Source organism: Otolemur garnettii, unplaced genomic scaffold, assembly GCF_000181295.1.
Source record: "Otolemur garnettii isolate 467f Iridium unplaced genomic scaffold, OtoGar3 scaffold00035, whole genome shotgun sequence".
NCBI lineage: Eukaryota > Metazoa > Chordata > Mammalia > Primates > Galagidae > Otolemur > Otolemur garnettii.
In genome coordinates this window covers 5,073,242-5,086,817 of record NW_003852430.1, presented here as the reverse complement: position 1 = coordinate 5,086,817, position 13,576 = coordinate 5,073,242, and the positions used below count along the sequence as shown (strand labels likewise).

At 41.1% G+C, this 13,576-nt stretch overlaps 1 protein-coding gene across 7 annotated transcripts in view; it reads left to right on the top strand.

Moving 5' to 3' along the window:
* Positions 1 to 13,576, top strand: part of DST (dystonin) — a 480,961-nt gene that overhangs the window by 243,147 nt on the left and 224,238 nt on the right. The window contains exon 1 of one of the 7 annotated variants that reach the window (XM_023513154.1): positions 4,248 to 5,286. The exons of the other annotated variants lie outside the window; for them this stretch is intronic. Coding sequence (XP_023368922.1) covers positions 4,528 to 5,286 — 759 coding nt within the window. The 5' untranslated portion in view covers positions 4,248 to 4,527. Of the gene's footprint in view, positions 1 to 4,247; positions 5,287 to 13,576 lie in introns of those variants that run through there. 7 annotated transcript variants of the gene reach the window in all.

Below are 13,576 nucleotides of genomic sequence, written 5' to 3'. Positions count from 1 at the left end.
GAGGGGTTAGCCGGCCAGGCCGCAGGGCAGCAGGGGAGAGGGGTTAGCCGGCCAGGCCGCAGGGCAGCAGGGGAGAGGGGTTAGCCGGCCAGACTGCAGGGCAGTGAATATGGTGAATGTCTACTCAGTGGGGCTGTTGGTGTCAGGGAGAGCCAGGATGCCAAAGGTCTGGGGGTCCCCATTACTGGGGGAATCTATCCCTAGGGGACCAAGTATACTGAGTACTAACTAAGGCGAGGATTTGTGTGGGGAGCACAGAGCCAGACTTTGGGTAAAATCTGAGTAGAAGTGGCCAAAAAACTGATTTCATGTGGAATTCTTCAGTGGCTTTTTTGAGGACCCTTTAATTAGCTATAAATGGATAAGGTACTAGAGCTTTTGGTAGGGTTGAAACTATAGGAACCCCCAATGAGAAATCAGAGGCCTATCAGAGCAGGGAACCTCATCTCCACAGTGCTGGTGGGGCAGGCTGTGTCTGAAGTTGGAATGTCAGACTAAGGATCACTGTGGGGTAGAGGAGCGCACCCAGGCTTTGGGGAGAATTAGGTTTCAGTCTTGGCGCTCTTTCTTAATTGTTGTGATGGCATTGGGTGCGTCACTTTACCAATCTGAGCTTGAAAAATTGCGTTTTAGGAAATCTTACCAATTTAGTAAAATAAGTAGAAATGATTCAGAGAGATAAGAAAGAAGACGAGGTGGTGATCTCAGAGTGGAGCGATAAAGGCCAGGACTCAGTTGGGGACAAAAAATTGAATCCAATAGTCAATATTTTGAAGGAACAAGAAAGGATATAGATGCAGGACATGAGGATGAAAGTTATAGGCAACCAAACTCTTTAACCTGGGAGAACCGAAAATGGGAGGCCACTGGGAGACATGGGGGTGCTGGTAAGGGGGAAACTCACCACCTTCTGGTGGATGTGCTGCATATCTGTCTGCTGAGCAGCTGGAAATGTGTGAACTGAGGCGAGCTGGGAAGTCAGAGGTACTGATGGCAGAGTTGGGAGTCAGCTCTGTACAGGTGGCCACTGATTCTGTCAGAGAACACAGATCTTCAGAGGACCCAGGAGAAGAACACAATGGAAAAGAGCCAAGAGCCAATGAAGGAAATGTGGGGAAGGCCCATGATTATGGGTACGGGGGAGACTGCTGAGGAGACAGAAGAGGAGCATTTGGAGAGGTGGATGACATTGTAGAGAATGTACTGACGAAAGCAAGGGGAGAGAATTCCAAGTCGGCAGGAGTGGTGAGTGGTATGGAGTGCCGCTAGAGACTGAGAGAAGTGTGACATAGCGTGAAGGTTAATAGTTCTGCAAGGAGGACCTGGGAGACCTACGCTGCTGGGAACTGAGACTAGAAAATAGACTGAAATGCTAGAAAATAAGAGGCTCAGCTGGGCTACTGTGAAGGGTTGTAGAATTAGAAGAGTGAGGAATCAGAAGCAGTGTATTTAGAGGCTATATTTGAGGGAAAATACTTTTTGAAGAGATAGGGTCTTGATCTGTCACCCAGGCTGGAGTGTAGTAGCTCACGACAGCCTTGAACTGAGGGGTGCAGGCCGTCTCCTGCCGCAGTGTCTCGAGTAGCTGGGGCCATAGGCACCTGCCACCACATCCTGCTAATTGTTTTCCATTTTGTGGCGATGAGGGCTCACTGTGTTGCTCAGGTTGATCACAAACTCCTGGCCTCAAACAGTCCTCCTGCTTCAGCCTCTCAAAACGTTGGGATCATAGGTGTGATCTGCCACACTGGGCTTCGTTTGAAGAAAGAAATGAAGGCAAAATTTTATTCAAAAAAGAATTATATAGTAAAAGAGCTCTTTGGGGTTTAGCTGTCTTTGGAGGAGAGAGAACTAGTCACAGAAATACCAAAATAATTTTTTCTTCTATTATGATCCTGCATAATGTTATAGAACCATTGTATTTTCAAGGTGCTATGACTTAAATTATCACCAATGTTAAAATTAGACTGAGATCTCTTTAAAATGGAACATATTGGCTGGGTGAGATGGCTAGGGCCTGTAATCCAAGCACTTTGGAAGGTGGAGGTGAGAGGATTGCCTGAACTCATAGGTTCAAGACCAGCATGAGCCAGAGTGAGACCTTGTCTTTGAAGAATAGCCAAGTAGTGTGGCGGACACCTGTAGTCCTAGCTACTCTGAAGGCTGAGACAAGTGATTGGCTTGAGCCCAAGTGTTCGAGGTTGCTGTAGACTATGATGCCATAGCATTCTACTGAGGACGTCAAAGTGAGACTCTGTCCAAAAAAAAAGTTAAATGGAGCATATCTATGTTTTGGTAAAGTGGAAATGTTCCTTCCTATTTAGATGCAATAACTTTTCTTAGTACTACAATAATATAAGATTAGAACTATTTTCTGGTGATGGCAAGATGTAAAGATTATATAACAGTAGTAATTATCCTGAGAGTGTCTGAACTTTCCTCCCTATACTTTACATAAATAATGAAGGCAATTTAGAAGACCAATTTGTTTTATTTTAAAAATATTTGTTATACATATTCTAATTAAATCTATTCTTCAGTCAGGCTTTTCTTAAGGTAGGCGTTATCATGACAGTAATCCTATATCATTTAGCCCCACCGTATGCTAGATCCAGAGATACCAAGGTAATGAAGCCTGTTTTTTATCTTTTGGAGGAATTTACGTGGAACTAATTACAATCTAGGGTGATGAATGTTGGTGATATAAATGGAAATGTATGGGGAGGGAGCCTTGTGGTAGGATTGGGAGGATGTTAGAGAATAAGGGAGATTTTCGCCGATGTTAGAGACAGGCTTTACAAGATAAATGCCAGCTACCAAGCAGAGATGAGAGTTGGGCCGTTTCTGGAGTGGGAGCAGTATGTATAGTCCCCCAAATGGACAGCTGCTTTCTGTGCCAGGGCCACAGGGAAGAAGGCAGAAGTGCAAATCACCAGTTCCCATCTGTCATCTATCATGTCAGCACAAGTGCCAGCCACTACACATTCAAATTCTCTTGAATAATGCTCCACTACCTTTGAAATCATTGAAAATCACATTTCCCAGTACAGAGGAATGATAACTATTGGAGGTGACGGATACGCTAATTACCCTGATCTTACCACTGTGCATTATATATCAAAATATTACTGTAAACCACACGAATATGTATAGCTATTATGTGTCAGTTAAAGAAATAAAACCAAACAAACCCAATACCTTATTTTGACCCCGTTGTTTTCTAGGCTATTCGGGTTTTGGCACTGGAGGATATTTACTTTCCTTTCTTTTTGAATGAGTCAGATAAACTTCACAATGCAGGGTCTGTTGCTCACGAACAAGTACAACATCACTGCTCACTCCACCATTTAATTAGACATTCTGACATAGCACAAGATGATGAATTTCATCTTTTGATCATTCTAAAGACTACCTGGAGAAAGGCAGTTATTAATTTTTTTAGTAGTCAAATGAGTTCTGTGTACGTGTAAGTCCACTTAATGCCATTCTGATTTCCTTTTTATCGTGTCTATGACTCAGTGTTAGAAGTATGTACACCTTAGATCACCAGGTTTCATACTGGTTTATTATGTTTCCACCAAGGCCCTAGTAAAACTGCATAATATTTAACCAGGGTACAATTATAAAAGTTACGTGTAAAGTTTAACTGCCTTAATTCCTGTATAAGAATGCACAGGTATTTCCTTTGGCTGTGTATGTTTCATCATACAATTGATTTATTTTTTCACATCAATAAATAAATAGTGATCAGATAATGGCAGTGACTTGGAAATTTCTGTAATTTAAAAAATATTACCAACTACTTTAGAAACAATTTTATTAAAATATTTTAAGCATGGAACATGTATTATTTCTCCATTAGCTAGCTATTGAACCACACTGGTATTTTTTTAAGAGTCTTAATATAATTTACAGAGATTTTTTAGCTTTTTGTTAATGTGCGAGTACCAAAATTAGTTGGTGTTTCTTAAGGGCAAAAACTGTATGTTAGAGGGTAGAGACTCTCTGAAAGTAAATTTGAAAGGCACTTTGAAACTGAATCTGGAAGGCGCTTTCCTAAATCTCACCTGAATGGTATTTACTTTCTGTTTGCTCTGACTTGTTGAACCACCAGTAGTTTCAAAGGTTAAGTGCAGACTTTGGTGGTGTGTCTGTATTTCAGAAAACAGAAAGGGTCATGATCTGCCCTCAGATTGTGTAAATACAGTAGAGCTCAGAGTTTGCTTTGAAAGCTCATCAGTGTTGTAATTTGACAGTGAGCAGTAATGTTTGTCTAAGAGGATTGGTGGCCAGAAATAAGCCACAGTGTCTAATGAGACACAGGGACCCGGCCGGGCAAGATGCCACAGCATTTCTTGCGTGTGCCTTTCTCATAAGCAAAATGGCTTCAGACTGAAGAGGATGGTCACAAAGTCCGTGAGGAATTGGAGGTCAGAGTGGAGTTTTCAGACGTAATGGAGAGGATCTCAGTGAGCCCTGGATTTTGAAATGAGTGACTTCGTGGAGCTGTGAGCTCCTGCAAATCAAATGGGGAATGTCTGTGGATGTGTAAGAGCTGAGAAAGAAGAACAATATTTAGATCCTGCCAAAACTCCTTTGAGCCCTGAAAAATATTCTCCCGGAAGAAAATATTTCAGAAGAAAACCGATAAAGAAAATTGTAGGTGACACAGCGTCACTAGTGCCAAACAATGAAAATGAAGGGGAGAAGAAGAGTGGAGCTGAGCTTCCAAAAGAACAGCCAGCGCTTTTATCCAGGGGACTGGTCCAGGAGGAATCTGTTACCCCAGACCTCACGCTGGAAGATGGTATTCAGCAAGAAAAGACAGAAGTCGTAGCTGACAGTGTTAAACAGAAACTTCTGCCGAGTGCTGCGAGCAGCCGGTCTCACACTGTGAACATTTCTCCTTCTGAAGACAGAGAAACAGAAGGAAAAGTTAGTGAACTGGATGGAGGAATTTCAGAAGGAGACGGCACTCCATATTTCACAGAGAGGAAGGAGCATTTAGACGATGTCAACACAAGAGAAATAACATTCCAGGAAAAAACTGATGTTTTTCCTTTTCGAAAGGCAGCCAGCTTAAGTTCTCTTCTCCGTGGGGAGAGAGCACTTGAAAAAAGTGAATTTACTAAAGACCCATCAGAAAGTTATAGCTATGTTCGAGAAAGGCAGAACACTGAGAGATTTTGTCCCCATGCAGCACACCATTTTCAGTTTAGAAAAAAGAGATCCCATTCCCTCTGTACTGACGTGTCCTCTATTTCCAAGGACACAAATCGAAATGAGGTAAGTGAAGTGTGAATTTGAGGTGTTAAGTATTGCAGGTGCTCACGTGGAATTGAAGTGTTATAATTTGTCTCTGATAAAAGTTATTTTTATATTTGTTGATGTAAAAGAGAGTTCTTGTGGCATTTTATTTGCAGCCTTAGGTTTGATTATAATTTCATGTTTTCTGCTATCCACATTCTTTAATTACACTTGAATCTCAAAACTTCTGTACATTTTGGTTATTGGTGGGAGACTCAGGAAAAGCACTAGTTTAAGAGAGTGCATTAAATTCCTATAGTTCATGGTTCTTGGTCTTTCTCATGGAAGAGCCTGGGGATACTTAGCTGTCCTGTAGGTAAAAGTTAAAGTAGAAAGTAATGATGACAAGGTGACAGCTTCATGAGGACCGTGGAGAAGGCACAGTCAGTACCAGTCAGTCCTGACTTGCTGATCTGTAAAGGTGAAAAGCCAGACTCTAGGTCTCTATCCTTTTTTATTGTGCCAGAAACATTCACATAATTGCTTTCAGTTTTGTGTGTGTGTTTGTGTTGAGGATGGGGACACAGGTGAAATTGCCCAACTCTATTTTGTTCCTCTATTGTGTGTGTTACTCTCCAGGCCCCAGTCTAAAATCAGAAGTCATTAGGGTAGCATGTCATAGGAATTTGAATCTGATACAGATGGCAGGAAGTTGAGATCTTTACTCCTAACGTAGGTATTTAGCTTTAGACAAGTTACTTATCTGGGGTTTTTACTTGTCTTTAAAATGTAACTGGATATCTATATATTTATTTGCCTGATAAGAACATTACCCAAATAATCTCCATGTGGTACTACTTGGGAGCTGATGGCTTTTTCTTTAAGCTGTTCCTAACTTTATCTTTTAACAAAGAATCTAGGTGTAAGTGGTATTTGTGATGTTAAACACTCTTGGCAAGGTCATTCATTGTATCACGGGCAGAGATCATTTGCACAGTGATAGCATGAGGTTTTACTGAGGGTAGGGTGTATCATCACCATTGACCTTGGTGGCCGAGTTCTCCTGAAGGTGTCCGGTTTACAGTCACCACCACACCTTGCCAATATTGAGTCATCAGTTCTGTTTATATTTTACAGTGGTTAACACTTTGAAATAAAAGTGCCCAGTCTGTGTCATTATCTGTGTAGGTCCGGCATAAAGGCCAATACAAGAGAAAGCTACTTGGTGGTCCCTGTGGCTCAAAGGAGTAGAGTGCCGACCCCATATGCTAGAGGTGGTGGGTTCAAACCCAGCCCTGGCCAAAAACTGCAACAAACAAACAAACAAACAAACAAAAAACTACTTGGCTGTTAAAAGTAAATAAGCACTGCTTTATTTTCACATATGTTTTCCAACTGCTTTTTACATAATTTGGCTTCACGTGACTCTACATTTTTCCACTAATGGAAATTCTGAAAATCTGTTTTCTAAATGATATGTAAGCCTTTTAAAATTTGTATTATCCTCATGCCAAGGATTTGACCCTTCTATATAATTTGTATAGCTCGTGATTTTTGGCCAATCAGATTTGTGAAATAATTAGGATATGGAGGTATGTTACGAAGCCTGACATCTTCTAGGTGAAAGCTGACGAGGATAGTCGTTATTTTATCTGAGGGGTTTGGTGCCTCGCATCATTATGGTGCATATAAAGACTGTTTATTCTGTGGCATGCAAAGAGCCAGAACCAAAAGTTGAGAATTCTTCCTGTTAACCTAGGAAGTGGTTGACTCTGCTTAATTATCTTTGGTTAGAATTGACCACAGACCTCTTTATCTTACATTGGATTCCAAATTTTTTTTTTGTTGTTGCAGTTTTTGGCCGGGGCTGAGTTTGAACCCACCATCTCTGGCATATAGGGCTGGCACCCTACTCCTTTGAGCCATAGGTGCCACCCTGGATTCCAAATTTTTCATTGAGGAATTCAATGCACATGAGAGAGCCAGGCCCAGAAATGTCCTCTTAGCCAACATTCCTTTTCCTTGTTCTTCCAAGTTATTTTTCATATTTTTCCTTTTTCATTCTTAATCTTAGTTGTGTAAGGGGTTGAACTCCACTTTTGAGATAACAAGTAGAACAGTGTATAATTCTTTGAGCTTATCTTAACCTGACTTGATCTCCTCTGGTCCTGTGACTTTTTTTATTCTAAGTACAGTTGACCTCCTCTTGAAATCTTTGCAATGATGGTGACCTAGAGTGGCCCTGCAGCCTAGCTGGACTCTCTGAGGAGGCTTAGCCCCTTCTGCTGAGTATAAATCTCCATAAGCATGTCGCATCTTTATTAGGACTAAATAGGTTTTAAAAGGGAATATCTGAGATTTATATATTGTTTTGGAATTGGAAAAATGCTGTCAGACACATTGTGTCTTTTTTAATTTTAACTTCAGAATGTTACTGGGACACAAATTTTTGGTTATATGAATTGTTTTGCACAGTATGAGTCAAAGTTACAAGTGTGCCCGTCACCCAGACAGTGTGCATTGCACCTGGTAGGTGTGAATTTGCCCATCCCCTTATCCCGCCTGCTTGATTTCTTTTGTGTTTACTACTGTATGTGCTCATAAGTATTGATCTATTCATTTCAATTTAATAGTGAGTAATTGTAACATTTGTTTTTCCATTCTTGTGATACTTCACTTGGAAGAATGGTCTCCATTTCCTTCCAGATTGTTAAGAAAGGTACTAACTTTTTTATGGCTGAGTAGTTATTCCATGGTACACATAAACCACATTTTATTAATCTACTCATGTATTGATTCCACCTACAGAATGGGAGAAAACGTTTACAAGCTATACATTGTGTCTTTTTATCATCCCAGCAACTGTATGAAATAGGCAGAATAGATATTTCTTATATAGAATGAAGAAATGGAAACTCAGGAAGTTTGAATAAGTCCTCACGGGAACATAGTAAATGGGATTAGCTGAGTTAAACTACGGCACAACATCCTACATGATTTAATTGTTGGAAAGTCCCAAAGGAAATCACTGGGAGATCAGAGCCGGGGTTTGTATTTATAGGGTCATTGGTGAAAGGTGAGTGTTATAAGCAGAGCTGGCAAAGGGTAGCTCCTGTGAAGGGACAGGCAGTAATGAGCTCAGGCTACACCTTTTTTAGGGATCTCTTGTTCGTCTAACCCTAACCCTGTACCTTGTGACAAAGTTGCCTACATGAGCCTTTGAGCTCTTCTTACAAAGTATTCTTAGTCTTCATTCTTTAGTTTCACAAATCGCACCATTTCCCGTTCTTGTTAGCAAACCTGCTTGTTTGCTCCATCTACAGGCCATGAGTTCTCTCACCTGACCGCATGTAAGGGCCATCTGAGGAGATTTCCAAAAAGATGTCACCCCCCGTGATTCTAATGTAATAAATAGGTCAGGGTTGGGCTGTGTGGTGATTCTAATGGTCCAGTCTATGGATAGGGAGCTTTTTGTTAGCCGTGTTCCATAGTGATGTTTCTGAAAGTGTGGTCACAGGGTCTCTATAGGAGAATCATCTAGAGTGTTTATTGAAAACACCTTATCCCAGACTTAGTTTAATCAGAAGATCTGCTGGTGGGTCATGAGAGAATATTCCACATGTTAGGTACAGGCTCGTGTGCTTTTAAAACCACACTAAATTTTGAGGACCGGCATCGCCCTAGCTTGGCACTTGCTTAAATTCTCAGCAGAGGTTTTCTGATAAGCAGTGTGGATTATGGGCTTGGAAGGCAGGAGGTCAGAGTCCATCTACCAGGCTGTGCCTCTAGAAAGCTGTATGACTCTCAGTCTTCTTGATTCTCTGGGTCTTAGTTTCATGTTCTGCATGCAGAAGGAGGATGTTAGCCTAGATCACGATTCCGTTATTACCAATGATGCTGTTCGTTGAGCCCTCCTCTGCGCGCCAGGCACTCCGTGATTGCGTCGTTGGTCTTCAGGGAAAGCCTATGGAGTCAGTCTCTTTTTAGCTCCATCTTTATAGATGAGGAAACTTGGGCTCACCAAGTAACTTGCTCAGCTCTAGTGGTGCTAGAGCTTGGGTGGATGTGATCCAGAATTATCTACCAAGCTGAACTCTTCACTGACACAATTTACCCTGTTTTTCCTACCTACATGTCTTCCAGTTTTAAATTTCTGTGACTCCATGTACATAAAGTGTCCCTTTTGTTGGTTCTGTGTTTCTCCTCCTTCGTCCCCTCTCTTCCATTACTCCTTTCTCAAACATTAATTATACATTATGCATTGAACCAAAAATAGGCACTCTGAGCTAAGTAACACATAGTCCTTTTTCTGTCTGCATTATATCCTGTTATTTGTTCATAACATATGACAGGGTCCATGGCTGTTAACCTGAAAATTCTGAAAATTAGACCTCTGGGATAATGATCGTGAATAATTTTAACTTCTCACCAAATCATGTGGCTGTATTCACTAATGAAACTTGAACTATTTTTATGTTCTTCTCCATCCTTTGGTGACTTGCTAATGAATCGTGTGATGACCTAAAGGAAAGAAGCCAAAGAGAGAAGAGTGAAAAGTAGGAGTGTGGACTTCTAGACATTCTATTATCAGTCTCTGAGTAATAAAGAGTTGGATATTTTTATTACATTGACTTTTATAGTGAAAAAAAAACTTTGAAAAAAATTTAAGGATTATCTTAGAATATGAGAGGAATACATTAATTAATATTCGACCTACCTAAAATATATTTATTCATTATTTTTTCTCTAACCAAATCTTTTGTGAAGTTTGGTCTATAGAATTCACTTGGCATTCTAGAGGATAAAATCTAAATATGGTTTCCTTTCATATAATAGCTCCAGAAATCTTGAACACAAAGGTCATTTTTTTCTGTAGTTGACTTTTTTTTTTCCAGAACCATTTTATCTCTCTCTCTCTCTTTTTTTTTTTTTTTTGTTGAGACAGAGTCTTACTCTGTGGCCTCAGGCTAGAGTGCCCTGATGTCACTCTAACTCAAACAGCCTAGCAACCTCAAACTTTTGGGCTCAGGAAGTGGTCCTCTTGTCTCAGCCTACTAAGTAGCTGGGACTACAGGTACTTGCTGCAACTTCAGGCTCATTTTTCTATTTTTAGTATAGACAGAGTCTCACTTTTACTCAGGCTGGTTTCAAACTGATCTCAAGAGATCCTGGCTTCAACCTCCCAAAGTACTGGGATTACAGGTGTGAACCACCATAAAGGACAATGCATTTATTGATGCTTTTTTCCTGAGACAGAGTCTCACTTTGTTGCCCTCGGTAGAGTGGTATCATAGCTTACAGCAACCTTAAACTCTTGGGCTCAAGTGATCCTCTTGCCTCAGCCTCCCAAGTAGCTGGGACTACAAGTACCTGCCATAGCCATGATGCACAGCTATTTATTTATTTTTTATTATTTATTTTTCTTTTAAATCATAGCTGTGTACATTAATGCAATCATGGGGTACAATATGCTGGTTTTACATACAATTTGAAATGCTTTCATCAAACTGGTCGACATAGCCTTCATGGCATTTTCTTCATTGTTGTATTAAGACATTTATATTCCACACCTAGTAAGTTTCACATATACCCTTGTAATGCACCATAGGTGTGGTCCCACCAATTACTCTCCCTCCACTCATCTTCCTCCCCTCACGCTCCCTCTCCCCTTTCCCCATTCCCTGTCTTCTTGGGCTATAATTGGGTTATAGCTTTCATAAGAAAGCTATAAATTGGTTTCATACTAAGACTGAGTACATTGGATACTTTTTCTCACAGCTGTTTTTTAGAGATGGGGTCTCACTTTTGCTCAGGCTGGTATTGAACTCCTGAGCTCAAGCAAGCCACCCACCTTGGCCTCCCCAAGTGCTGGGATTACAGGCGTGTGCCACTGAACCAGGCCTCATTTACTAAATTTTGGGCTGTTTTTAGTCATTTAGATTTTATGACCAGTTTGTGAAAGTTTAGTTTTAAAATAATGGCATAGAACTTGGGTTCCTAAGTTAACATTTTAACGCCACTGTTTTTTTAGTTCAGTGAAGGGCTTGAAAAAGTTTAAAATCCTTTGCTCTACAAAGAAGTTACTTTCATGTTAGTTTTCTCCCTGTTTGAATAATAGACAAGAATTTATCAAGGTAGTCATCTATTTAGAATATTAAACTTGAACTTTACTAACTGTTTCATTGTATTTGCCCTCCATTTAACTCATCCTTTTATGTAGGCAGTTTGCAAGTGGTTAAAATTTTCAAAATGTTTGTGCAATCTTTTCATTTTAAAATATTGTGTGGAGCATTTTCACGCTTTTGGGTTTTTTTTTTTTTTAAAACTTGGAAGCAGATGCTAAAATGTGTTGATTGCATTTGTTTCTGCCAAAATAGTTAAGACATTTTGGAAAAAATTGTCTTTGGAAGCAAACATCTTGGCTTGGAAATATTTGCTTGTTGTTGACAAATTCAGTATGGAATTTACTTTTGCCTGACTGGTGTCAAGTGGTGTGAATGACAGAGTCTCAGCCGTGTAAAACTCGTCCTCTTACACGGTTGCCTCCATTGACTGTGGGGCAGGGGCAGTCCTGAGCGCTGTGTTCACGTCACCTCAGTCTCACCGTGGAGAAGGTGCTGTTGCTGTCCTCATTGTGTAAGAGAGAAGTCGCAGGGCTAGTGGATAGATGGGGAAGCAGGAATTAAGTGCACGTCACCGTCTTCCACAGCTCTGCACCAATCTTCCTCCTAATGGGAAGCTTTTGGGAGTAGAAGAACCTTGAGCTCCACCTTTTCTAACCTTCTGCTTTTATTCCTGTCGATACCTACATTCTCTTGAATAGAAAATAATCCTTATTTTTTGCTTTCATAAAAACATATAAAGGAATAAAAAACACATAAAGGAACTGATTTTTTGGACAGTGTTTTTGGATCTAGCCCTCTAAATTGGTAGGAATTTTATGTTCTGCCTGGAAGAACACTTGGCCAGCCATCATTTCTGCATCCATTGTGGGTCTCACAGGTCAGTTTCTGCTGCTATAGAAGGAGTTGGGTCATCCACGGGCACAGCTCCTTCTTCCTTGTTGTAGGGCAGGCGTCCTCAAACTAAGGCCCGCCGAGGACATTTATCCAGGCTGCCGGGTGTTTTTGTGGCCGCTGCCTGTCCTGCTTAGCAGCCGACTTGTCCCGGGGCCCGCAGTCCGGCCCTCCAATGGTCTGAGGGACAGTGAACTGGCCCCCTGTTTAAAAAGTTTGAGGACCCCTGTTGTAGGGAGTCATGGAGGTTGGTGGAGTGGAGGGGAGAACTTAACAGACCCTGAGTCAGAAGACTTCACCTTTTTATTATCCACATCTATAAAATTGGAATGGTTTCCGTTTTGAGGATTCAGTGATATCATACACGTGAAAGACTTTGGAGAGTGTAAAGTGCTTTGAAAGTTCTATTCTACTGTGTTCTACGCCAGAGAAAAGCGGAAACATCTTGTAACCACCCTCTAGGTAGACGAGTGCTGTAAGTTTTCACAATTTTTAATAGGATACTTCTTTCTTTCCTTTAGACGTAGAACATTTTGCATAATCTGAGTGGGCTGCCACCTTCTCTGTCCTTATAACGCCACCTCTGCTCATCTTCTCATTCTGTGTCAGCGTGCTGACCATATTCTTCAAGTTTCATAGTTAGCTGAAAGCTTTGTCAGTCTTTTGGAATGGAAATCACCTTCTGAGGGACTGATTTTTGGAGCTATGTTTTTGGTAATTTACACCTTACTAATATGGACACATTTCAGGGACATTATTGAGGTTAACTCTGATATGATAGAGGAAGGGAAAATAAGGCCAGAGGTAAATCTGCTGTTCTGTGGGGAAAAGGCTGTCAGGTAAGGAGCTGTTGGTCTAGTGGGGAAAATGTTTGTGACCCTGACCTCCAGTTCACGTGGACATCCCGAGTACATCTTCCTCTGAAAATGTGCAGCGTTCTTTGTCTCTGCTGCTCTGCTGATAGAGAGGCTGAGAAGCTGCAGTGAAAAGGGTCTTGAGTTTAGGGGTGGGGCAAAGCTGGGAGATTCCCTTTCTGGACCTGTCTGTGCAGCCCATTTTCCGAGCAGTGAGAGCAGCATCCACTGTGGCTGCCTCCTAACGCAGAGGAAAAATTAGTATGAATTGTAAGGAGACTTTTCTAATAACAAAGGAGAAATTTTATTCCGTTGTAAATCTGAACTGGGATTTAGGATACCCAGGTTTGGCTTGGAGCCTATGGCTCAAGTGGCTAAGCACCAGCCACATACACCTAAGGTGGTGGGGTCGAATCCAGCCCGGCCCGCCAAACAACAATGAAGGCTGCAACCAAAAAA